This window comes from Engystomops pustulosus, chromosome 4 (genome assembly GCF_040894005.1).
Source record: "Engystomops pustulosus chromosome 4, aEngPut4.maternal, whole genome shotgun sequence".
Taxonomy (NCBI): domain Eukaryota; kingdom Metazoa; phylum Chordata; class Amphibia; order Anura; family Leptodactylidae; genus Engystomops; species Engystomops pustulosus.
Genome location: NC_092414.1, coordinates 119,784,374 through 119,801,227, shown reverse-complemented (window position 1 = coordinate 119,801,227; position 16,854 = coordinate 119,784,374). Strand labels below are relative to the sequence as shown.

General features: G+C 35.9%; 1 protein-coding gene across 10 annotated transcripts in view; it reads left to right on the top strand.

The window, feature by feature from the left end:
• MAGI2 (membrane associated guanylate kinase, WW and PDZ domain containing 2) overlaps positions 1-16,593 on the top strand; it is a 546,118-nt gene extending 529,525 nt beyond the window's left edge. For 6 of the 10 annotated variants that reach the window (XM_072147252.1, XM_072147245.1, XM_072147244.1 and 3 more), the window contains one exon: positions 14,904-16,593. In XM_072147252.1, coding sequence (XP_072003353.1) covers positions 14,904-15,691 — 788 coding nt within the window. In that variant the 3' untranslated portion in view covers positions 15,692-16,593. Of the gene's footprint in view, positions 1-7,827; positions 7,879-14,903 lie in introns of all 10 variants that reach the window. The other 4 variants (XR_011854944.1, XM_072147249.1, XM_072147250.1 and 1 more) reach the window with 4 other exon arrangements.
• Positions 16,594-16,854: the final 261 nt, after the last annotated feature.

The following is a 16,854-nucleotide window of genomic DNA, read 5'->3' as shown; positions in this document are numbered from 1 at the left end:
TCTATACAAGTTATCCTGCAATTCTTCAATGAAATGCATCACAGAACAACCAAATGGGCTTCTAGTAGTACTAATTTAAGGCTGCATGAAGCTTCACTAGTGATTGTTATTACAGACCCTTGGATTTTTGTACAATTGCGTTTTTAAACATTTTGTACTTTTGCAGGTATATGTACACCTTGTAGTAATGGGTCATATAACAAAATATAATCTTTTTTTTGCTAATTTATTGTACATCTAATGCCTGTTATAATCCCCAGGTACTATATTGTACATACTGTATACTGGTTCTTTTTTCATAATTCACATACTTTTCTGGGGTGAACAGAAGGGCTTCATTATAAATTAAATAAATAGTACCCTCAGTTAATTAAAACTGCCAATATATTAAAAGATTCAAGTATATATTGTTCCTGTATATATTTCAAAGTAATATATAAGTAACTTATATCAGAAATAGATTTATCCATAATTAGAGTAAAGTTGTCTTTTTTAAGGCAAGGGCTACAGGTGTGCTTGCAAGTGGGACATATATTCTTATTTGGATCATTATAGGGTGATTATTAATTAATCCAATGGAATAACCCAGAGAGGTTCCATCCATGCATATGAAAAAATGCAATTTTTTTATTTTAGGAGTCCTTGTAAGACCAATGTAATATTCGGCTGTCTGCACACTATGCAGTGGAAATGGATTTCTGCTGCAAATTTATGATCCGCCACGGTTCATATACAGTATATGATACAATACAAAAAAGAAAACCAAGTCCACACAGTGGAAAAAAACCTCAATAGAGGGGGTGCAGAGCCTTCCTAGATCCTGGCAAGATCCTTAAGTAGTAAAGTTAAAAAAGTGTAGGCAGCACTCCAAAAATGCAAAATTCCAAAGGGTGAGGTTTATTGAAACAGTGGTGACGTTTCGGTGTGAACCACCTTCATCAGGCTTCATGAAAGTGGTTCACACCAAAACGTCGCCACTGTTTCAATAAACCTCACCCTTTGGAATTTTGCATTTTTGGAGTGCTGCCATACTGCTTAATGCTTAAGCTAATTAGAACTGAATGATGACAAACTTTGTTTAACTTTAAGCTTTTCTGCTTAAAAAAAATTATAATTTTAGAAAACGGTTCTAGGAATAGACTAGTATTCATTAAGTATTTTCCAGTTTTGCATGTATCTGACTTCCAAATACTGTTACAGTGTATGTGTGTATCCAGTTTCCTGAAACTATGCTGCTTGGGCCATGAATTGTTAAATTTTCTAATGTTCTCCACACATGCATTCTCTAAATTTTGAAGAATGGTTTAGGAGTTGTTTTCATGCTTCCCCAGATTTACTTAAAATGAAGCTATGAATTGTTAACTTGGTTTATCACCTGTTTTCATCATGAGCCTCTACTGTAAACAAAGAAATTGCACAAAAATGTTAAATTTTTACCCATCTTGTCCCAAATACCAGAAAAAAATTATTTTTGGAGCTCAGCCTTGCTCCTCCTCATAGCCATATGGAAGGTTTTAGAACAACTTACTGAAGCAAACTCCCTTCTGTACCCTTTTCTGCAGTAAACAGATGTCATCTACTGTTTGAGCTGGGATCAAGCAGAAAATGTCATGAACTGCCAAACAATCTTGTAGAAACCCTGCAAAGAACAAATGCTTTCATTTCCTGATGCTCTGTTACATTTGAGGATGTAGACAGACTAAGATGATGGGATTTTTATAGACCTATGAAGCTTTCCTACTATATGGAGCACCAATATATTATTCAGAAATGTCCTGAAATTTCTCTAGTGGTCTTTAATAGATTACATTAGTTTTTTCAACACATAATTAACTAAAGTCATTCTATTGATATAACAAGTAAAACATGTGATATAGTTTATAGCCATTTGAGCTCATTGAACAAATCAAATGTGAACAATGAAAAAAAACGTTAAAACCTTTGTTTTTTATGGTATTATTTTTGGCTAGAAGATATGAGTATCTTTACGTGGATGTCATAACTATAGTGAAATGAATATGTTTCATTAACTATATTTTATAGTAAAAATAACCGAAAACATTCCACGCTTTAAGATAGACACAATTAGATACAATCCAAAAATAAACTATAGACGGTTTAATTATTTTTAAGCATGTGTAATGATACTTCTTACTCACACTACCATCTGTAGATAGTTCTAGTTCTTATTTTTCACATTTTAAGAATAAGATGTACAATATTTACTAGCATTCAGTTATAATTGGCTACACATTGTGAATGGCTCTTATAATTCTACTAATGTATTATTAGAGTTTTCTACAGGCATTTTTAAAACAATCAGGTAAGTATATTGAAACACAAACAATATCTAGACCTGAAAGATCCTTTCAGTATCTCTATTGGATATAAGTTAGGCACATATTAGGATGGAATTCGATCTGAACTTACATTTTCAGATATCGAAGAGAATACCTGGCACTCCTTGAAGATTGTAGTTTCTTGTGAGTGTTACTTTTACAAAAAGATATTATCCACAAATCACAGTTGAACCAAGCAACTTGCAAAGGACCTGTTACTTCATCTGGCAAATGGAGGAAGAAGCAGATACCACATTGTACATCCTATTGTCATTGGTGTCAAGTGTGATTTGTGGCTCAAGAAAGAATTGTGGTCCAAAGTGTCACATGGTTTTATTGTGGATTTTACCTTTACTTCTGTAAAATAAATAATCACAATGAACTGTTATCTTCAGGAGTGCAAAGTATTGTCTATATTATTAAAGGGGCGGATCCCTAATTGTATACCCAAAGTAAGGCCCGTTCCACACTTGCGAGTGTGATGCGATGAACTCGCATCACACTCGCAACGCAAGCTGCCGGGAACGCACGGCCCGAACGCTGCACCACGGGAGTGAACTCAGCATGTCAGTTCAATCCCGCGGTGAAGCGTTCGGGCCGTGCGTTCCCAGCAGCTTGCGTTGCGAGTGTGATGCGAGTTCATCGCATCACACTCGCAAGTGTGGAACGGGCCTAAGGCTCCTTGCACACAAGCATTCTGCAAACAGGTCTAAGGTCTGTTGTCCGTTGCCTGCGTGTCATCAGAATGTGAAGTCAGCTCACACACGAATGATCATAGAAAAACACTGCCCAGGCTGGGGCAGAAATAGGACCTGCTCTATAATTTTCCACGTGTATGAGCATATAGGCTTATACTCGAGTATAAGCCTAGTTTTTCAGCACAAAAAATGTGCTGAAACCCCAAACTCGGCTTATACTCGGGTGAAAAAAATAAGTTTTACCAGGTTTTTGTGGTAGGGGCCTCGGCTTATACTTGGATCGGCTTATACTCGAATATATACGGTAAATGAGGAAGTATGCATTTGTTGAAACAACGTTAAGCACACATCTAAAAACGTGGTTCAAGTGCAGGAGGCCTAAGGTATATGAATTTGTTATTACATTTTCAAATTTGGATTCATCATATCATTGAATCTAGTAAGACATATCTCAACCTTGTCAATTTTTAGTGATAGTTCTTTGAAAATTTGGCAGTTAATTGGACTATACAGTATACTAAGCCATATTACTTGTAAACAGAAATACCAATGTAAAGTAGATGTAAGAGCATAAGAAACTCCATTATATGCTTCATAATAGTATGGCCTAGTTTAAATTTAAGACCATCCATGAGATTTGTTATTTATAAGTATCATAGTACAAAGACAAATTGGTATTTTGTCCATCTTTGCATCCAAATTAGGTATTAGCATCCCAAAGCTGTATTTTGATGATCCACATTATATATGAAGGAAGAGCTGCATGCTGATATTTTCAACCAAGTTAATAAAATGACAAAGTGCTATGTATGTACAGAATATGCATAGAAAAACAGTGGAAGTTGCGCTGTTTTCACATAGTCACAGTCTCTTGGCATGTTGAGTATGAAGCACACTGCACTCTGCATGATGACATAGCACAGCAATGTAGCTTCACATGCACTCTGGCACCCTGTTCATGCCATGTTGTTTGGGGCAACAAATAACCATGCTGTTGGCAGTTTGAATTCCCTCTTTGTGTGAATTATGACATTAGCTTTTCCACATATTGGAAAAGACCTATGTAACGTGTAAGCGTTCTGTTTCATTCAGGTGTGTAATGGCACAATTCTGCTACTCAGGAAACCTACAATAGCTTTCTGGAGAACACAATTTGTAACCTTTATCAACTTTAGTTAGATCCCAACTCCAAAGTAAAATGTACATGAAAAATTCTAATAGATGCTCATACTCAGATGCTATAAAGCTAAATGCATAATCTTTCTGTTTTTCAAAGCAAAATGCATTGCACAAAATCAACTTCAAGGGAGCCTGTCATAATATGAACCTTCCCTCCTCCTTCCCCCTAAGCCCACAATCAGTACTTCATGTGTAATATGTACATCATCTGGATGTGCTTTTAGAATATTTCTAGGTTGCAGCATGAATGAAAAATTATTCTTTTGTACATACATATTCCTGTTTGTGGGCTTGGTAGTGTTAGTGTGGTGACAGATTTCCTTTAAGTCATTTAAACACTCCCATAATTTAAATGTGAATTTAGTGCAAACCATGCCATGTTATAATATTGTTTTAGGGAGTGTTTTGGTATTTCTGTAATATGCATAACTAACAAATGATGATGTGAAGAACATGACTCTCAACTCCCTTAACAATTCTGTTTATGTTAACAGTTGGTGTACTTTGCCAAACTCACTGCCCTCTATAATACATTTTATAGGGATTTATCAGTTTATCTAAATTTTACTTCACTTCATTTAATGACACCTAAGGCAATGAAAGAGCAGTTGTGTTGTTAGTAAATTGTGCTTACAGCTAGTTTTAGGTAGGGGCAGTTTAGTAAAGGTATGAACAACTGCATTAACCACAATAAAATGATTTTTAGCAGACAGGGATGGTCTGTATTTAGCAATGCTTGGATAGAGTGTTGCTAATATGAACATTTTGGTCCATTTTTTGTAAAGTAGGCATAAAAAATATATTATGAAAACATCCCCAACACTTCCCCCAATGCAATATTGCCAAAATGTATCTGCTAACTATACTATACTTAGTACTTAAAGAGTTACCATTGCATACTCTGTCTCAGATTATGGCCTATAGATGGTCAAAGAAACATGTTAAATAAACTCCATCAAATGAATCATAATGTATCAGTAATTTTTGTCATGCATCCTGTTTAAGTTGACTCCATGATGACATCAAGACTCATCCATTGACCTTTAAAGAAAAAAAATATATTAAAAAAATTATTGCAAAATTCATACAAAACCAGGATGGAGAAGATGCATATTTGAACAAAGATTTATTTTGCACTGATTTTATGGGTCCATTGGGTTTGCGGACTGCTATGATATTCTGTCAGTTTCTGAAGCAAAACTGATCTTAAATATTTAGTCAATTATACTAGAATACATTAAAATGGGGAAGATAGGGAAAAAAATATTTTAATTGCTAACCATAGCTTGTTTGGTAAACAAAACTGGATATTCAATTGGCCAATGTTACCATTAAATTCACATAGCATCTACCAGATATATGTCACAATTATAACAGGATGATTAATTACCTTTTACATGTAATGTAAGAATAAGATCCAATTCACATTTAAGTAAGGTCTTTTTCAGTTTTTTGGATCAGTTATTGTGATCCAAATCCAGATGAGGTCGAACACACAGAACAGGTGCAAGTCTTTCAATTATACCTTACTGAAGTTGCCTCACCTAATTTTGGCTCACAACTCAACTCAAGACCTAACAGAGATATGAAATAGGCCTAAATACATTCTTAGTTCTATTGTATAGAATCTAAGGACTGATCTGTAATGTTGTTTTTTAAACAAACCTTACAGATGCATTTTTGGTAAATAGGTTTAAATGTATGTTAGACTAAAAATAGGTTTATCTTTTCACTGACCACAACAGTGGTCATTGCCCCATTGTTAACAGAACTTGACAATTTTATATTACATTAAAATGTATTATTGTGGGAATACACTGAATGTGCACAAAACGAATACTTTGCAGAAAGTTAAATTGCACCTGTCACCAGATTTTACCCCACTAAAATAACAACCCCCTAGGGTATATAATGTACTTTCTAAAGTTCCCTTTTTAAAATCATATATAAATTAACGTAAAACTGTCACTTTTTCCCTGAAATGAGTCAGACCTAGAGGCTAGAGGGGATCATATATTGAGATGCCCACATCTTTGGCTCTGTAGCAGCTAGATGACGGCTACATTGTTAGTGGCCCATGAAAGCACACTTTCATATGCAAGATGTGAATCTTCTATTTCTATTCACAGCAGCTGCAGAACCAAAGACAAGCAGTTAAAGACATAGTTGAGAATTCAAGCTGTAGTTAGACATTATATACTTACTATGTCTTTAAATGCCCATATTTCCGGTTCTGTAGCTCACATAGCTGCAATCAAGCATTTGCCTTGCTGTTATAGAGACCTAGATATGGGCATATAAAGTGATGCTCTCCCTCCAGCCACTCAGCCTGATTCATCTCATGCAAACAAGAGAAAACAATAAAATATTCAGAACACATCAATTAAAGAACCTCAACAGTAAAGTAACCTGTTAAAATACACACCTAAACCCTTTTTTTTAATGATATGGTAAAATACAAAATTTTTAGATTAGTTTTTTGAATATGTGATGCCATTGAAAACAGACCCATATATTGGTCCAATCCCACGGACTGGCACACATTGCCCAGGACCAGAGTCCTTATATAATACACAAATATAATGAAAGGACTCCCTACCTGCTGGCAGAACTTCAGTGTTGCACCATATTAACTGTAATTTGGTGTTGCTGAAGTTTGTTTTCTGTATGATGTAAGTCCATGGGATCAGGCTAACATAAGGGCCTATTTCTCTTGGCAAGTAGACTTTGAGTAAAAAATCCCTGAAACTGATGAAACTACTTTGGTTTCACGTACTATTAAACGCAAATCAAGGGCTTACTATTTTCATGCAGACACCAATGCCATTTTATGGATCTAAAGCATACTTGTGCAATTTGGTCTGAAGGCCACATCATTAAGTTTTTACTACATCCAGGGGTTTCAATAAAAAAAATGTTAAAAAATTCACAACTGACATTAAGCATGAGACTTTAATGTTTTTTGCCATCACTGGATCAATTTTGCCTTCTGCTATGTCCTCTGTATCAATCCCAGAACAACATCTTTTATTTAAGTTTCTATGTAAAAATTCTAATCAAAAGTTTTACAAGCGTGATGCTCACCACATTATGGTCTAGGGATGTTTCATATCCTTTACATGGAGACAGATATTTTTACCCAGCAGTGATGCTATGTAGTAAGAGTTGAACTTAATTTACTTACATGCTTTTCATTCAAGTTGGCTAAGTGCACTTTTTTGATCCATATAACTACAATATTCATACAATATTAATAGACTAAAGCATAAATGAAATTTGTTAAACAATTGTAAATTTTCAATATTCATGTTCACTATTTAAAATCACTTAAAATATTTAAAAATGTATACACTACAAAAAAGAACCACAAGCATCTGAGTATCGGCATCATTGCATTGCAATGCTTTGCACGGTCCACTAAACTTGTATCCTGTTTTTGGCACTACTGCTACCTCTGTGGGCTTTCCAGTCAGTTAGTGCGATAAAAGATTGATGACTCAGAGGTAATTCAGACCAAACAAAATCATCAGCCTAATAAGTCTGTCTCCATCATATCACCCAGCGTTCTTTCAATGGCTTCAACTATTGATTGTCCTCTTTGCCACATGCAGGCATCCAAGCTTTTTATATTGGTCTCAGCTTTCAGAAGATTTGTTCAATTGGTAAGTTTACTATGTATTTTACTGCTTCACCTGGAAGGTCCAAAATGGCAAGAATGATGTGACTACAGATAATGTCTAATAGCAGATAACGACTACAGCAATAGGGTCAATTCTTATACAAGGTGACGAGCAGCACTGGACCATGTAATGTTTCATCTGTGTAATTCATAGGTGTTGACCAGGTGTTAAATTGTGGTTGTTTAAGATTCCATACTTTCTACATTATACATACTTTCTACATTCATAATGTTGTGTGCGTTTTCTTACCTAAATATTAATTAACTTTTTGGTATAATTTCTATAAGAATAATTTCTTGAGATTTACAGAACGCTTACTCAATACATTGTTTGGATTGTCAAAAGCTAATAGCATAAAAAAGGCAATTTTTTTTACACCGCCCCTTAAGTACAAGGTATGTGCTATTTATGAATATAGATGTAACACTGAGAACACAAAGAAGATCCTTTTGCCTCTGAACCAACGCAGTCCTAGAAAAGTGCTCTGTGTAATGATAAAGTAAATACAAGGTTCAGTCCGGGAAATCTCTCTGGACCACAGGGTGTTTTTCTTGGATTGCATTTTCCGGTGGGCAGCTGGCTTTAAGTTGCTTTAACTTACACTGTATTTAGTTGACATGCAAAATTTTCACTAAAGACTGAGTTATCGTGTCGGATTAACCAGTGTAACCTCTGAATATATATTTATATATTAACACACAATATATACAATATTTTTAAACAAAAACATAGATTCAAAAAAAATGGCAGCACTCAAAATTATAGAAAAATGGGGTATTTATTCCAACTCCATCAACTTTTTCAGTGATACCAGCCTTTGTCACACACAAATCTAGTTATACAACAAACTTTGTCAATTCATGTAGTCCCTTGAATAATTTCCATATCAATTATTAAGTTCACTTTTTAGGGTGTAGGGTAAGCAATTTATACCATTTTCAGATTTTGTACTAACAAATGCACATTATTTTTATGTGTGCTTTTTTAACATTGCATCTGCTATAAAGAATATTTAAAAATGAGATAGGAATTCAAAAAAAATTATTGTACGTAAACTTGTTGTTTTTTAACATCTTTATTTAGTGTAGATGCAATAACTATGTTACCAAATACTGAAAGCTAAACTATAATTCAAAGCAATACCAGTGTTATAGCTGAAACTTCTGGCATGGAAAACTGTCTAAAGTAATGAATGAAAATTATATTACTGCAATAAATTGGATAGGTTGAGTCTGAGATCCCAAACGAGCCGACTGTTTCATTGCTATGGGTAAAAATTATTCAAGGACAAAATTGAGTATTAAAATGTATTTTACATACACATCTGTACTGCATAATAAATATGCCAGAGCTGGAGCAAAACTGCTTCGACTACGTTAGCATTGTCACTAAGGCACACATGTTTTTGTGGTATGACAGGGTGACCTTTCAAAGTATGCACAAATAGAAAGCATCAGAGACCATCAGAATATTATGTGCCAGAAGAGAATAAACAGCTATAATTCAGGGCACTTAGTTATAGAGCACATTACTGATTTTAGTAGGTAGAAACATAAAAAGAAAAAAAAGATCTAAAATCCTTTTTAGACATAAATTCTTGAGCTGTATCCTGAATCAGTATTTTTAATATTTCATGTTTCTTTTTTAATATTTTCTTTAAAACTTGGCCATAAACAATAGCCATTATTTTTGTATGTTTTTTTTTTCATGATGCACCCACTTTAATTAGATTATCTGATATAAATGTAACAGTACTTAGTTGTCCTTTAAGGCTTATCTTATATATGGCTGGGGAGGCTTTAAAAAAATTAAAGACCTTATGCTCTCCTCTCTCCCTGTTCACATATAGACCCAGCACCACCCGTCACTGCTGGTCTCTGTTTGTATAAAGAAGCCACCAATGCTGACCTGACCACAGTCTAGCAACTGCTGCACTAGCTGCATTAGCTTTGGGCTGTGCCGTCACGCAGCAGCTTTTGAGATGGTACTACCGGTCTTTGTTTTTATACAGTGACAGATAGTGTGAACAGGATCATCAGAGAAGTTGAACATGTTCGATGTTTTTTGCTTTTAAAGTCCCACCCCCCAGTCATATATATATATATATATATATATATATATATATATATATATATATATATATATTTATATATAGACAAAGGAAAAAAATATATTGTGAGTTAATTGGATTAATTACACAAGGTTTCAGTCATTGGAAAGCCGTGCCAAATTTTATTTTATGGAAATTAACTTTAGACATTTCGAAAATCCCTTAAAGGACAAAAAAAAAAATATCCAATATGTATTTATAGAAGATCTGTAAAGACATCAAATATTGTTTTTCACAATATAACTTCTTGATATTTATATTATAAAAATAAGTGGCTGGACCCACAGTAACTATTTATTATGGATTTTGATGGATGGTGCCTTGTAAGTGCTAACATAGTAATAGTAGTCCAAAACAGTCCTACAAAGTAGTCCATATCTGATCAAATATATTAAAACATAACTTTTGTATATATAAATAGGTATAACAAATAAATGTGAGAATACCTCACAAGACGTGTTTGACCACTGTAGATATAGGGGGTCATTTATTAAGGGCCCGATTCGCGTTTTCCCGACGTGTTACCCGAATATTTCCGTTTTGCGCCGCTTGTACTTAAATTGCCCCGGGATTTTGGCGCACGCGATCGGATTGTGGCGCATCGGCGCTGGCATGCGCGCGACGGAAATCGGGGGGCGTGGCCGAACGAAAACCCGACGTATTCGGAAAAACCGCCGCATTTAAAAACCGAAAATGTGTCGCATAAGGACCGCTTACCTTCACCTGGTCCAGCTCGGTGCATTCCGGCGCGATGAGTTTACTTTCAGCGCAGCAGCGCCACCTGGTGGACGGCGGAAGAACTACCTTATTAAATCCCGGCCGGACCCGAATCCAGAGCGGAGAAGCCGCCGCTGGAACGCGAATGGACCGGGTAAGTAAATTTGCCCCATAGTGTGCTGGGAATCTTCTCAGAATTAGTCACTCACCACTCAACGCTAATATATGGTAATATGTAGAACAGAGGAAGGTAAGGATGTGTTCCCCCCTAAGGGGGTAGGGCGGGTGTGCAGTTTACATCATCTTCATTAGTCAAATTTTTTAATTTCCTTATGGGGGAACACATCCATACTCTCCCCTGTTCTACATATTACCATATATTAGAGGATGATTTGAGTGTGAGTGATGCACCACATTTTTAATACTCCCTTAGGTATGCTCACATTTCTTCTACCCATTTATAATATATTAATAAAAGTTATGTTTTAATATATTTGCTCAGATATGGACTACTTTGTCCTACCCTAGGATGGTTTTGAACTTATGTTATATAGCAGTGATGGCAAACCTTTTAGCTGCCGGGTGCCCAAACTCCAACCCCAAACCCCCCTTATTTATTGCGAGGTGCCAACCAAAAGTTAAAGCAACAACTTATTGCTCCATGTTCCTCAACAACATTCCATCATATTGGCCTCCTCAGGACAAGATGGAAAATTTGCAACATTTTAGCTTCTTTCCAGTGTCCCTCTGTACTCTGAGAATAGTGGGGCCAGCAGAAGATCCTCCAGAGATAATTCGGCCCTGTCTACTCATTCTTCTGCCTACATTCCCAAGTAACAAAGTCAGTATCACTTTAATATATGAGTGAAAACAGCATCTTTTAAATTGCCTTTAAAAGTCCTGTCTGGTGTGCTGGGGTGATGGCCCGAGTGCCCACAAAAAGGGCTCTGAGTGCCGCCTCTGGCACCCGTGTCATAGGTCCGCCACCACTGTTATATAGTGTCCTGCTGAAGCATTCGGTCCATTTCTTTCTTTGTAAAAACATAGTATAATATAGCATAGTAATAGTATAGTATAGTATAGTAATAGCATTCAGCGCCTTTAAAATCTATCTTACTGTTCACAAACACATTAGCCACTTTATTTTCTTGTGACTTCCGTCTAGTTTTTTTTAATGTTGGTGTTTGAATAAGTTTTTGCATAATAGAAGTTGGAAATGTTGATTTTGTAAATGGACAGCAATTGCTTTTTCTTTATCATGCTTATTTTTCTGAAATGTTTTTTGCCACAGCAAATATTTTTATTTCCTTAAGAATCTTTTATTATTCATTTCCAAATAGCACAATAATGTGTGTTTTTAAAGAACCAGAGTTTATATCCTTGAACTTGGTAATCATTATAGACAGCATTATATGTGACCATGTTGTATTGTAAATATAGAATATTTTGCATGTGATTAATGGTTTTCTGCATATAAAAGTGTTAGTGTCCACTTAGAGAAAACTGTATTTTTGAAAAATTGCAACTATAAATGTAGGCCTATGGTGCTGTTTTCAGTGTAGGGCAGCCTTGGGCCAAAGAAAGCCCCTGGGGTCTGTCTGCAGCACATGCTCAGTAGACCCTATCAGCTCTAATAGTTGAAAAATAAGGGTATTGCTTTGTCCATTACAACCCAGACTGTAATAATAGCATGATATTTAACCGCCTTGGAAAATGTTATAAAAAATTTTATTTTTTTCTTCATCTGCTTCCCAACACACAGAATACAAACTTGACACCAAATTAAAACTACAAGTATCACAAAAACCTGCCTGACAGGTGTGTAGAAACATAAAGCCATTGATGCTCCACTAGGGGATGCTTGTAAAAATGCAAATTACATTTTCCAGGATGGGACAAGGAAAACAAAGCCATTTTTTGCTACCCTGTAATACAGCTCCATTAACTTCAGGTACTTTCAGAAAACCAAATGACATCATGTTGGATTAACCCCTTACCAACACATGTTGTAGTACTGCGTCAATCGTCGGCAGCGGGTGAATGGAGAGGGCTCATGGGCGATCACAAATCTATGGGGGGTGTTACCGTCGGGTGTTTGCTGCAATATCCAACTTGTATGGAGTGGGCTAAGCCCATGAGCCCTCTCCTTACACCCACAGCCAACGATGTACAAATACGTCACACGATGGTAAGGGATTAATCCCATATAATTTCATTAGGCTTCCTGAAACTCATGCTTGATGTTAAGGCGGCTGCCTTTAAGGTAGTAAAAAGAGGCGTTGTTTTCCTTGTCCCATCCTGGAAAATGTAATTTGCATATTTCCCAAAAACCTGCTCTTACAAAGTTCTGTTGGTGGGAATATACAATAAATATTGGTCTTGTTATGTCATGACCAAAATGTTTTTATAAAAAGTGTACTAAAATGTACAAATTCATTTTTTCTAGAACTGTACTGACCCACTGAATAAAGCTTCATGTTTTTTTTACACCAAACTTTCATGATGCAATAAAGAAGCAGAAAAATAGTATTCTTTTGTTCCCTCATGTTTGGAAAATAAATTTTATGTACTTCCAAGTAGTTCAATTAAAAACTACAAATCAACCATTAAAAAAATGGGATGAAGGAAAACTTATGGCTATTGGAAGGCGAGAATGAAAAAAAAAAAAGAAATGCGCTTGAACAATTAGACCTAATATAATTGTAAAAGGGTTGAGCTATGGCTTCAGGGTAACATAAAGCATAAAATATATATATATATAAAAAATAGAAGAAGGAAATAGTCAGCTCTGCACATTTCGATGATTCTGTCCATAAATGTGGTGCACGGAAGGAAAGGAGGGGATCACAGTGCAGGGAAAAACTGCACTGGTAACGGTGCAGATAATCACAAAGATGTAAAAAAATAAAAGAAGAACCTTTCCAGCACACCAGGAATATTGTAAAAAGTGGAAAACATTTTTATTTAAGCATTTAATTTGGTGTACATCCAAGTGAGAAAAATAGGACTGCCTACCTTTTTCACTTGGATGTACACCAATTTTAATGCTTGGATAAAAAATGTTTTCTACTTTTTACAATAACATATAATATAGTTGGTGTTACTTGTCATTTTTTTGTTGCTTATTGTGATGTCTGTTAATGTGGGGTTACCCCTAAAACAGTAATCAAGATTGTGCCCTGCAAGATACTTGGTATTGATTTAACCTGGTGGGATTTTTTCATAATCACTATATCTTATGTTAATTGTGCAATTTGGGGTTTCCTTTTTATATTGGTCACTGTACAATGTTAACTTTATTTTTTACTTTCTTTGGTTTTATATATATTTTTTATATTTTTGAATGTCTTCCCCTAATTTACCATATATAACATGAGGTTAAGTCACTGTGATCAAACCTGAACATTGGTGGCAAATGGCAGTTGTGCCATACAGTGTAATCTGCTCCCTGTACTACTTTTTTTAAGTGTATGCTGCACAATACACCATATTTAAATGTTACCTAAAAGCTACTTTTCAAAAATGAGCTGGAAATCCTGCTTGTTAATCACTAAACGGAAGCTAAATTGGCAGCTATACAACCTCTATTGTTTTCCATAGAGGCATTTACTGGATATGTCAAACAAGAGTGAACTTTCCCAGTGACTGATGTGAATCATAGGACTTCCCCTCCCCCTGGCCATGCTTTATCTCCCATCTATGCTGATATCCAGGGTGTACAAATGCTAGTGAGCACCAGCTAGGGCAATAGCTAATATTGCCATTCTCCGTTTAGTAAGGATTTTCGATGTATGGTTTTAAGAGGTAGTTCCTGCCTGTCATAATATAATGCTGTCCAAGAAGACATAATGATTGCTTTCCAACAGAAAAATGCAATTTTTACTGAGATTGTCCAACTTTTAATAAATTAAATTCAAGGTTCTTTATAAATTCTGCCCTTTAACATTCTTTGTATATACTATATTTCATGTATATAAACACATGTAAACACTATTAAAAGAATTTTACTTAAGTTTAAACTTATGTTGAAAATATTAGGGAAGGGTTTTTTTCAAGCTTTGTGATCGTGGTTTCATTTTTTTTGTTTCTTATTGTGATGTCTGTTAATGTGGCTTTGAACTGGTGACGGGATGCTTTTTCACTATTATACATGCTTATATATCTCTTATTTGTATCGCAGACGAACCAAACTCCTGGAGTGCACCCTCTGCCACCTCCCCAGGGCCGGAAGTAGCCATTTCTCTTGAAGACATGATTGCACCATTATCTTCATCACATTCAACGTTGCCCTCTGACCCTACTCACCAGATACACCCAGAGCCAGCATGGGATATCTACAGGGAACAGGACATGGGAAAACCAAAGGAGCATACTGCAAATGGTCATAAAAAGAAAAGGCTGGGAGAGTCGAGGGAGAGATCAGCAAGCCCAAAGAAAGTAGATAGGTCAAGACGGGAAGAGAGTTTCAAAAAAGAGTTCCAAGAAGTCAAGCTGAAAAAATCAGATAGTGGTAAGACCATTTCCGCAGGAAAAATGGCAGTAAAAAATGTTGGTGAAATGGGAGAGTGCGGGTACTCTGCAGCCAGTGATAGTGGAGGTCGGAACTCCAGGTCCACTGAAGCAAGCAGAGAAGGAAACTTTTGTACAAAAGACATATATAAGGATGCAACCAGTGAGAAAAAATCTGTGACCACTCTTGAGCAGAGCAGGTCAGATTCAGGAGGGATATCAAAGGTGTACAGTAGCAATATGTCCACCTCTCGAGCAGGCACCATGGAGCAAGATGAGAGAGATGCTGAAGCAAAATGCAGTGAATTCCAAAAGGAAGGTCATTTACATCCAAGCAGCACCCGTAGCGCTAACACTGCACCTCGAAAAGCAACTGTCTCACCAGGACCATGGAAAATTCCTGGCTCTGATAAGCTACCTAGCACCCTGAAATCTGGCACTTCAGCAATGAGCAGATAACTGAAAATGTGACTGTTCCCTTTACTTGTTTCACGTAGACTTGGAACATGTTCTTAGCTTCTATCTCAAATAATTTAATTTTGATTTTCTTTTTATTTATTTTATTTTTCACATGTATTTACCTACACAAGTGCATCTGGGACCAGGAGCATATATTTTTTATTTCTTTTAAGGTTGTGCATAATGTCTAACCAATATAAAGAAGCAACTGTACATCATTACCTGGAGCTCACAGGTCTTGTATCTCTGGGCCTACCAGCTAAGGAAGAACCAAAACAGCGAGGCGTACACCAGAGGCAGACAGTGCAGCTTAGCTTTAGTATATTTTTCATGGTATGAAGGATATGGGATCCAATCCAGTGTTGTCTGTAGCAAAATAAAAGGACAAACATAGAGCAATCACAAACTGGAACATCGCCTTAATTCAAACTGCACTAAGATGAAGGAGAATACGAATTATGCCTTGTAATTCGACAGTGGTATTGTAAATATATTGCTATCAACATATCTAGACAGGGGTTAAGATATTTCTCTGAAGCTTTGAATTTGCAGACCATAATGTGTTCAGTAGGAACTTCATTAACCCGCCTAATTCATTCAGAATATTTAGGTAGGTGTGTGTACTGCCCTTTTAATTAGGACAGTTAGTACACTGACTGATGTGACTCCATCTTATTGCCATTTTTCTGTGAATAACTCATATTCCTATACATTTCAAAGAACGTTAAACTGGAGTTCAATGTGTACATTTGTACATGTTTAAGTGTACCTGTATTGTGCTAACAGTACATGGCAGCTCTCATAAGTACGTAAAACACAGTTGAGTCATCCCAAGGAAAAAGTTGAAATAAACGGCACTGTTGGACAAAACTTAATTTCGACAAAACTAATTGAAAAGATTGTGAAATATAAAAATCTCTGAGTGTATATCATTGGTCTAGTTTCATGGGTACGAATGAGTGAAGTTTAGGCTAAATAGCATGCTTATCTGCAGCTTAAATTATTTTCTGACCCTGCATTGTAAGCAATACTAGCACCTTGTATAGTCCATCCCATTTACACAAAGTCACTTTTAAATATCTACATAGGGGATCCTTGGGTATAATTTACCAGTATGCCGTCTGTAAATTGCATATTGCCAATGCACAATGGATTTAACAAAA